This window comes from Gambusia affinis, linkage group LG24, assembly GCF_019740435.1.
Source record: "Gambusia affinis linkage group LG24, SWU_Gaff_1.0, whole genome shotgun sequence".
NCBI classification, from domain to species: Eukaryota; Metazoa; Chordata; class Actinopteri; order Cyprinodontiformes; family Poeciliidae; genus Gambusia; species Gambusia affinis.
Window position 1 is genome coordinate 1,252,022 of NC_057891.1, and position 10,800 is coordinate 1,262,821.

At 40.2% G+C, this 10,800-nt stretch overlaps 1 protein-coding gene across 1 annotated transcript; it reads right to left on the reverse strand.

The window, feature by feature from the left end:
* Positions 1-2,286: 2,286 nt before the first annotated feature.
* LOC122826988 lies at positions 2,287-6,623 on the reverse strand. Its single transcript, XM_044109434.1, has 4 exons — positions 4,658-6,623; positions 3,526-3,624; positions 3,029-3,129; positions 2,287-2,638 (listed from the first exon to the last, which is right to left on the reverse strand). The coding sequence occupies exons 1-4, from the start codon at positions 5,031-5,033 to the stop codon at positions 2,534-2,536; spliced, it is 681 nt and encodes a 226-aa protein (XP_043965369.1). The 5' UTR covers positions 5,034-6,623; the 3' UTR covers positions 2,287-2,533.
* Between the last annotated feature and the right edge of the window lie 4,177 nt (positions 6,624-10,800).

The following is a 10,800-nucleotide window of genomic DNA, read 5'->3' on the forward strand; positions in this document are numbered from 1 at the left end:
CCTTCCGTTTCCTTCAGACGGCACTGAAAAGAGGAAGTGGTTTCTACAGGTTTCTCTAGAATTCAACTCAGTGTGATTAATCCAAACTTCCCTGTGGTTAGCAGCTCCTTGAACTCTCTCAATTTAGCTAACTAGAAATACTGTCTGTTTCTTCCTTTCTCAACATGTTGGCCTTTAGGCTCCTGATTCTGATATTATCCTCAAACAAGTTGCTTTAAAACATCCATCTGCTTAAATACTTTCATTTTACATTACAGATTTGCTCGTATTTTATGATCAATTAGATTAATTCAATCTGATGTGGGTAAAGCTAAAAAGATTCCTAAATTTGACACATTTTTGCAAATTTCTTGGCAAAAATTAATCAAAGTTATTGATAAAAGCATATAAATCTCCATCTGCTTGTTGTTTTACTGCTTATAAAATCATAACCAACCATCTGGCACTGAATTATTCCACCCATCAACTGAAACATATCAGAAAGTTCTGGAAAACCTTTTTGTGAGACCTTGCAGATATACGACGGTGTCGTCTGCGTACAGAGAAACGTCCCTGGTTCAGACCTGCAGGAAAACCTGACTGCTGCAGAAACAGAGCAGTTCCTGTAACAGTGATCACAGGTGTTACAGGTTGGAGCCGTTTGAGGGGAGGAAGGTGTGACAGGACTGGCACGAGGTTGGGGGGCGGGGAGCACGAGGCTGATGTACAGAAACCCCCTTTCAACACATCTAACCTCTGGCACTTTTCCAGTGGAGGAGTGCGCTGTGAACAGAAAGTCACTAGTTATTCAGAAGGTGAAGGAAACACCGCGGCTTTCAAATCTCTTCTGAAAGTCTTGTGACATACATTTGAGGTCAGTGTTTGTGTCTTCAGAACCAGATGCAGCTCTGCGGTTGTGCACGGATGTCTGACTGTGGTTCTGTTGCAGGTCGGCTGGTTCTGTGCATGTAGCAACCATCGCCGTGCATCAGCGAGACGTCTGCAGAGTCAGATGGACCTGATAAAGATCCATGATGGTTCAGACAGGACTAGAACAGAACCGCTCTGCTCATCATGGGCAGATGATTCAAGTAAACATCCAAACTATCACTTCTTTATTTTGTTTCTGCTGCATCAGTGACTCAGTCTGGAAGGAGAGATGAAGACGAGCCGTCTGATCTCAGCTCGGTTCACAGCAGACGGTGCCTTCATGTTAGGAGGAAGTTCTGCAGCTCCGGTTCTGATGTGGTCTTCTTTGGGTTCAGGCTAACCTTCCAGACACCAACAGATGTTGCAATGCACAGAAACCAAAACGCAGCTCGGCATGTAAAACATGGAGGTTAATGTGCAGCAGACATTAAACCACAAAAACCCAAAACTCACCTAAAATATTTATGATTTTAATCTTTTATTGTCTAAACGAAAGTGAACCTCAACAACCTTTGACCTCTTACAATAAGCTGTGAGACAAAAAAATAAAATAATAATAATAATTGATGGAAAACTTCTATCAGAGGCAAGTAGTGACTTTCTTAAGTTGCCGTTTGCAGCAGTGAGCTAATGTTGGTTTGTGTTTCATGCATGCAGGTTCTGGTTCTGTTGGGTCCAGTGAGCGGTTCTGGAGCCAGGCAGAAGGTTCTGTGCCATCCCCCGGTGACTGCAGTCAGATCTTCATCTCCTGAACTTTCACCATGATTAATAACTTCATTCATAACAGGATGTACAGGGTCAGGTTTCCTGAAGCTATAGCTAATAATAAAACCATGAAGTGGCTAAAGCTAAACAACAACAAGAACAACAACAACAACAAAAACAACAAGAACAAGAACAACAACAACAACAAAACAACATCTACTAAACTCACAACTCGTCACGTTTTAGTTTGAGCCTCATTTCCTTTGGTTCTTTGATTTTTCTCACGTTTTATTAAGTATTTAATTAAACATTAATGATTATTTCCTGTCAGCCTTTTTGTTTAATTCATTCATTTTTCAGGTTTTTTTTCTCGTTGTGCTTCTGATCAGTTTATTAAACAACAATAAAGTTATTGATTAATTAATTCTCTAAGCTCTGCCCTGTTTCTCACCCACAAGTATTTTCTCATAAGTGTGTTGTAACTTTTTATTAAATCTACCACAATGGTTTTCACGTTCCTGTTCCGGTTTGGTCTGTTTTGCACAAACCTCATGACACCTTGTGTCCTGCAGGTAGAGCTTCTAGCCAATCAGCTGGCAGCTTGCTGTCGTTGGGGACTTTTGGCTTGTTGCTGCGGTTCTTCAGTTGGACAGAAAACCAACGCTGATTATATTTAGACATCCTGTTTTTATTATCACTGACGTCCCAAAACAAATCAGAGGAACTAAAACTAGAACAGAAACTAATAAATACACTCACATATACAACGTCACTGGCTCAGACTCCTTCGGCCGGCGGTCATTTCCCAGAGTTCATAGCGTTCAGAAGCAGGAAGCTCTGCTGAATCAGGCCTGGACTTCCTGGACTCTCCTCAGACGGAGCAGCAGCTCCAGAACCGGCTCACCTGTCCAGGTGTGACTCAGTATTGACACATCTTGGGGTTGGGATGTTGAGCTTTGTAGTAGATGCACTCTGATGAAACCCGAACCGGAACCGGAGTGGGAGGGAACTGGATCTCCTCGTACTGAAACGAGACACCAGGACAGTGAGAACAGAGCTGCTGGTTCTGAAGGAGCAGAGGTCACTGCTCTCATGGCTCAGGTTGATCCTGCTGTCAGTAAAGGAATGTTAGCAGGTTAATGGTTTCTGTTTCCTCTGTAGGGAACCTGCAGTCAGTGCTGCTGTAGAGGGATAGAGCTCTTCTTTAGGAGAGTTTCCTTCCGTCAGCCAACAGACTGACCGATATTAAATCTGGCAGTAGTTAAAAGGAGTTGTCTGTGTGCAGTAATTTCTCCTTTCTCTAAGTCGAGGTGTTTTTCTGAAGTGACCAACTTCACGTTCAGCCTGGAACAGTTTCTGGTTTTAGCACCTTGAACTGTGAAAGCATCCCTCAGACTCGTTTCTTGTTTCTTACCTGTGGGTTCGGCGTGTCCTGGTTCTCTATGATGTATGTTGCAGAGTCCTTGGCCCTGCAGCAGCAGCGGTTTCTCATCTTCACACACACACAAGTAAGAACTGCAGACAGCAGAAGATCAGATCAGTAAATTCATCAGCACATTCCAACATGTCCGACATCCTCGCTTAGGAAGTACAAACGGTATGCGACGAGCCAAATACTTGTTTGAGCTCCAAACATTTATTAAACATGAATTATGTATGTAATTTGATGCTTTATTATTCTGAACTCTTTTAAAATGTTACCACCTCTAACATGTCATAACCTCTAATGTAATTTTTATTACTGCTACACGACGCAAATAGTTAATTCTATAGGCAAATTCATATCTTGCCTCTATATTTTAGTATAAGAATGTTACATAATTGAATGTGCTGTGTAGTTTATCTCAACATACTGTTGCTGTTTAAATAAACAAACCAACCACAAACAAAAGTAGAAACACCAAAACTCACCGAGAGCAAAAGTAAGGAAGACGTTCAGAGAGAACGAAACTGGAGCAGCTACTTTATTCTGCCAATCAATCGGGCTGCTAGTCGTCGTAACTGGAGCTTCTGCGAATAAAGAAATTAGTTACATTTTATTACCACTAACCTTTATTTCATTGGAAAATCCCACTGAGATTAAAAATGTCTTTTGTAAGAGACTGGCAGCGACACACGGAGGTTACAGAGTATTCACAGCACAAATAGAGAATAAAATATCATCCACAGGAGAAACATGAAGTCCTGATGCACCAACACAGAAAAATAAATGTCTGGTCAGTTAGACTTTGGCCAGTTTATTAGAGACTGGGATAAACTGAAATCCCACCAGGTCTCAGATGTTTCTGGAGTTTCAGTGCAGCAGTGATCTGATGGAGAACCAAACATCTGTTCTGGTAGCAAGTAATAAGTTTCCATTTTAGATTAAAATGTGCTCAAATATATATATATATTTTTATTAACTTACTCTGTAAGTTCGCTCTGCCTCTCAGCAAATGATTGGTGGACAGTAAACTTTAAGTCCAAAAGACGATTGAATGTATAGAAGATCCTGACCAGCATCCAGACATTCAGACATGCTGGCACATCTGCATATTAATGCATATCTCATATTTTGTGCTAAAGAGTTGTTTTTATAATGTCGTTTCTCTTTCATAGTCTGTTTTCTGCTACCAGTCGTTGAAAACAAACATTTTATCTGAGAGACCATATAAGAATAAGGAGAGAACGTCGGCCAAGCTTTTGACAACAGTATAAATGCCAAGAGGCCGTTCCTTTAGTGGCAACAGCTGAACAAAGACATAAATATACCTGAAGACGGAGGACGAGGAATGAAAATATAAAGAGAAAACAATGTGGTGTATAAAAGCTGCAAACAAAATGAAGGAAAATCTGCAGCAGATGCAGTGAAATGTTCTGTAACTTCACTTCTGCTGAAACATGAGGAATAAGAAAACCGGAGAAAGTTATCTTTTAATTTTAATGTGATATTAAAGATGCTTTACTGTCTGTAAAATAATACAGTAAAAACTCAACAGCAATATTTCAGGCTGATTTATCCTAGAAATGCTACCAAATCTGGGTGTTGTAGATAAAAACCAACCTTGTGACGTTTTCAGATGGTTCTTGTTTGTGTGCAGCCTGAAGGCGTCTCCATAATCTATGATCTTGTTCTTCTTCTTGCCACAGTAGTACAGCCTGATGTCCTCTAGACAGACGTTTTTAATCAGCAGCTGGTTCCCAGACATCACATACTTGGATTCAGAGTCAGGAGAGAAATAGCTGGGTTGTGATTCGGAAAAAGTTCGTCCAATACCGAGTCTGAGGTTGAGGTGAACCTCCAGGAACCAGTAGATGTCATCAGCATCAATAGTGCAGGTCAAAGTCACATTCTGACCCAGTTTTGCTTTAACCTCTGTTATATTCCGGGCCTCTGATCCGACCAGAACCAGCAGCAGAACCACCCACAGCAGATCCATCAGCAGCTTTCATCCAGTGGAGCGGTACCAAGTCAGCTGCTGTGAGGCGGCGCAGAGAGACCGCTCTCCACTTCCTATTGTCTGGGTGACTGTCGAGAACGTGGAGCAGTGAACCATAAATACTAAGAAGGCGGAAGTGAAACTTGTTCACCTCTAGGCTGCACTGAGCTGCAGGAATCTCAGATGTGGTTGGGATATGTCCCATAAATATTTGTCCAGCAGCTGAAGCTCAACAGGTCATGATCTGAACCAGGATCCCAAACAGAGTCTAGACTTTGACCTAGTCAAAGTCTAGACCTCAGCCTGTAGGTAATGCTCTGCTGGAGCCTTCAGAGAGCTAAACATGAACCTGAAAAAGGAATGGTTCTGGAATCATGAAGTGGCATCAGTTTTCTGAACAGCTTTTATCAGGAAGGCTGGGGAAACAGAGGGAGCGTTAAAGACCACCGGCCACCAGAGGGCGTCAGCTTTAAACGCATCCAGGTTCACAGTAAAGACAAGTTACTAAAGAAATGCACCCATGTAACTTCATAAACATGCAATCTTAATAAACATGGAATAAAGCTACTCACTGCAAACCTTTTTTATTTTATCAACAAGGACAGTAACGTCATCGTCGCTTCAGAAGAACAGGCTCGAGGACGTCTGATTAGGATGGAACCCTCCACGTATCAGGAGCCAAAACAAACTGATACAACATCGACTGGAGACGGAGCGACTGGTTCCCTTCCTCCTCCGCCCCCTCCTGGCTCATCCACTCATTCACAGGATTCACAAGACACCTTTGGAGAAATGTCTTCTGGACCAGAGTTTCTCAATTTTACAGACGGAATGAATCAACAGGTTCTAATTGGGACGTCTCTCCTTAGCACTCATGCTACAGACCTCACTTCATAAATTGTAGTTAGGAGGCGCAGATTCAATTAGTACGATCGGTTCATTATTGTCATTCAACCATGTTTCTGTCAGAAACAACATCAATATTATGCTCAGTGATAATATTGAGCATAATATTATCACTGCACATGTGCTAATAGCACATTAATAGATGTGCTATTAGCACATTGATTAATAGCACATCTATTAATCAATGTGCTAAAGCTCATTGATTAATAGAGCTTTAGCACAGAGAGATCTGGGATTTAAAAGAGCTAATTTTAGTGACTTGGAGGCCAAACGGTCTTGAGTCTGAGGTTCCTTTAGGCAGGGGAACCGTCTGAGGTTTGAATTAGGTCCACTGTATTTTATGTTTCTGTTTTTTGTAACTTTTCTTGTAGTGATCCAGACAGGTAATGTCCTGTTCTGCAGTGCCGGGGGACCAGACACATTCTGGGGGAAGACGGATATAAAAATAATGTCTGGACCCTGGCCTCAGACCTCAGAAACGCAGAGTGATGGATCCTCTGGGAAATCAGAGGCAGGTGGCTTAAATGTAGTGAGAATAGAAAACATAAAAAAGGAGGAGGCGTGGCTTCAATATTTAAGAATACAGTAAATAGTAGTAAAATTTCTTTGGGTCTCTTCACCTCTTTGAGTATCTTGGAATTGAGATTAAAGGCCTCAAACGAACTTTAACACTAACTTTATACAAAACTCCAATATATGTGGAAAATTTCTTTACTGAGTTGAATGAACTTCTATCTCTCGTATGTATTAATTATGAATGCTTAATAATTGTTGGTGATTTTAACGTTCATGTTGACAACCCCCAAGACAGAGGGGCTAAAAAGCTCTAATATCTTAGAGACTTTTGGTCGAACACAACATGTCAAACAAGCAACACACACTCAAGGACACACACTGGACCTGGTTATCAGTCAGGGTGTGAATATTTCCAATGTCTCTGTAACTGATGGCGCCCTGTCGCATCACTTCCTGTTATCTTTGAAAGTTGTTTATCCTTTAACCCACTTGGACAAACAGCAACTATCACAAAACGTTCTCTCACTGAAAACACAGCAGAAACATTTCATCAAATCTACTCTTCTTCCTTATCCTTAAGCTGTAATGACGTAGATAAGTTGGTAAAAGATTTTCAGTCTAAAGTTTCAGATTTCATTGATTCCATTAAAATGAAGGTTGTGTCTGGTAAGAAGAAATCTCCATGGAGAAATGCACAAACTGTTCGATCTGCAAGACAACTCTGCTGTAAACTTCACGTTCATTATGACATCTATAAAGAAAAACTATGTTACTATCATTTAACACTCAAACATGCAAGACAGGCCTTCTTTGCAGATGTCATAAACAAAAACATTAACAATGCTCGAGCTTTATTAGCAACAGTTGACAGACTCACAAATCCTCCTATCACGTTACCACCTGAATTTCAGTCTATTGCTGCCTGCAACCAGTTTTCCAGTTTCTTTTCAGAAAAAAATTAAAAAATCAGAGGATTAATCTGCACATCCACTATAAAGTCAGAACCAACACTGAACCCAAACAAAACAAATACAGGAAAAATGACCCAATTTCAACTACTTAATTATAAAACCCTTGAGGAAATTATAAATCAACTCAGCTCCAGTTCCTGCTGTCTGGATGTTCTAGATCTATAACTCTAGAACATTTCTTTAAGAAAGTTCTGCCTGTTGTTGCTACTGATCTGATCCAAATAGTAAACTCATCGCTCTCATCAGGCGTTTTCCCCCAGGCTTTGAAAACAGCAGTAATCAAACCACTGATAAAAAAGAACAATGTAGACAAATCACTACTGCAGAATTACAGGCCGACCTCTGACCTCCAACCTCCCATTCATCAGCAAAGGTATTGAAAAAGTTGTGTGTAAACAGTTAAATAGCTTCCTAACGATAACCAACCGCTTTGACTCCTTCCAATCTGGTTTCCGGTCTCACCACAGCACAGAAACTGCCCTGGTAAAAGTGTTCAATGACATCCATATAAATACGGACTGTGGGAGAACCACAGTGCTGGTTCTGTTGGACCTCAGTGTTGACCAGGACATATTACTGAATCGACTGGAGAGTTGGGTCGGACTCTCCGGTCCAGTGCTTAACTGGTTTGAATCGTACATAAAGAACAGGGATTTCTTTGTTTCAATTGGAAACTTCTCATCAAAGAGGTCAAAGGTCACATGTGGGGTACCTCAAGGTTCAATCCTAGGACCCCTCTTATTAAATATCTATATGCTCCCACTAGCTCAGGTTATAACAGGAAATAATATCAGCTACCATAACTATGCAGATGACACACAGCTCTACATTATGATGTCACCAGGAGACTCAGAACCCATCCAATCACTGAACAGATGCTTAGAAACAAAACTGAAGTTATCTTTGGACCTAAAGAGGAACGATCTAGAGTTATAGATCTAGAGTTATAGATCTAGAGTCAGTGCACAGCTTCAGTTATTACAACTAAAAATCAGCGATCAGGCCAGAAACCTGGGAGTAGTGATGGACTCTGACCTGAACCTTCAGAGCCACGTAAAGACAGTCACAAAGACGGCCTTCTATCACCTGAAGAACATTTCCAGGATTAAAGGACTAATGTCTCAGCCAGATCTAGAGAAACTCATCCATGCGTTTATCTTCAGTCGTATTGATTATTGTAACGGCGTCTTCACAGGTCTGTCCAACAAATCAATCAAACAGCTGCAGCTGATCCAGAATGCTGCTGCTCGTGTTCTAACTAAAACCAGGAAGATAGAGCACATAACACCAGTTTTAAAGTCTCTCCACTGGCTCCCTGTAGCTCAAAGAATAGACTTTAAAATACTGTTGTTAGTTTATAAATCACTGAATGGTTTAGCACCACAATACATTAAAGATCTGCTGCTGTTGTATCAACCTTCCAGAACTCTCAGGTTCTGGTTCTGCTCTGCATCCCCAGAACCAGAACCAAACGAGGAGAAGGAGCATTCAGCATCTATGCACCAAAAATCTGGAACAAACTTCCAGAAAACGGTAAAACAGCTGAAACACTGACTTCCTTTAAATCTCAACTAAAGACGAACCTGGTTAGAGTTTTATTTGAAACGTAATCAATTGCAAATTTATTGACAGAATCTGACTTGATGTTGTGTTTTTGTGTTGATTCTATGTTGCATTGTGTTTTTGTGTTTGATTTGATGTAAAGCACTTTGAAATGCCTTGCTGCTGAAATGTGCTATACAAATAAAGTTTGATTGATTGATTAATTGATTGATGTCTTTTTCAACCAGTCCGCTTTATCTGATCACTTCAATGTGTTACAGTGTCGATGAGTGTCACCCTGAAGCCCTTAACTGAGAGGAAGAACAACATCTACAGGCTTTCTGAAGCTACAGTGTGTCTGACTGAACAGTCAGCAGTAAAATCAGGATGCAACCATTTAACACCTAGTCCTACAGGAGATCATCTCAGCAGAATTAAGAAGATAATAGATATTTAGTTTATTTACAGACAGGCTGATCCTGTTTACGTCATCACAGGAGGTTTGCTGCCACCATGTGGATGTACAAAGACACTGCAGTCAGACTGTCCATTATTGACAAAACTTTATTTTGAAAAGAATATTCAGCCAATATAACCTGTGAGATAAATCTTTGATGTAAAAGAAGCAATTGATGTTCAGAACAGGTGAAAAGGATATAAATAACATTTGTTTTAAAGAACTGAAAGCAAAAATCAGCAGCAAGTTCCAATACATCAAATAATTCAATGTCTGAATAAAGTAAAAGCATCTCCACAGGTTCTTTAGATGAAACAAAAATGTTAACATCTCTTTTTCAAGGTAACAATATTTATCAAGAAACACACCTACTTCTCAATAGGAAACAATAAATAAAAACAAATGATTGAAACAGTTGAAGCCATTCCATTTAAAAATGAACACAGAGAAACTCAGACAAGTCATCATGGACTTGAAATGTTTGGGACCAAAAGCTAAACTAAAAACCTTCATCCAGTGCTCGTCTTCTGAAGGTTCTGGGTTCTGTGCATGCAGAACCAGCCTGGTGCTCCTCTGTAAAGTAAATTATCCAAAGGTGCTTTGCTCTGGCTTTGCAAAACCAAAACCTTAGTCCTGTGTTGCATTGACTTCAAATAACATGAAGCACATCTAGTCCTGCTAATAAGTATTCAGTCAGTGGTAAGGCTGGTATAGTAACAATATACTAACAGCTTTATAAAAGATAGGAAATGAAACTAAACTCTGAGTTCTACAATGAACAGTAGAGTCACAGTGGGTAGCTTAGCATGTATTAAACTGCACTTAGCAATTGACAGTCAGAGCAACATATAAACTCAGGAACAGAAACAAAACAGACTCTTCATTTTGCTGCTCATAAACATATTCAGTCTTGATGAAACGTGGTGATTTTTCTTGGTTTCATTTTTATTCCTTCTTTGAAAACTGAACTTCTATCAGATTAAGAGTTCTGCTGAGTTCTATTGACACTTTTAATGGACGAATGACACTTTATGACAGCCAGACCATTCAGACTCCTTCATGTCCATAACAGATGTTATGTTTATGACAGTCAGTGTTATGCTTCAAATAAAGTTGAGCCAAATATTTTTCTAAGAACCAACGCTCTGCTGTGAATGTTCACACCGTCACCAACACTGGGCTCTCATCTTTCTCCTGGTGATTATTTTAACCGACGGTTCCAACAAGGATTTGATTTTTAGCCATGCTTTTGAAATCCAGTGTGTTTTATTCTCCCATCTCTTTTACTCTCATGAAGCATTTTTTCTACTGGACAGGATTACTGCCAGTGGAATAAAAAATATGATTTTAAACTCAGAATTCTTGTTCTGTGTCA

Coding starts and splice junctions, on each gene's coding strand:
- LOC122826988 (XM_044109434.1), bottom strand. CDS start 5,033: ATGGATCTGCTGTGGGTGGTTCTGCTGCTGGTTCTGGTCGGATCAGAG. Junction 3,625..4,657: donor CCATCTGAAAACGTCACAAG/GTTGGTTTTTAT, acceptor CTTTATTCGCAG/AAGCTCCAGTTACGACGACT. Junction 3,130..3,525: donor CTTCCTTACTTTTGCTCTCG/GTGAGTTTTGGT, acceptor TGCTGTCTGCAG/TTCTTACTTGTGTGTGTGTG.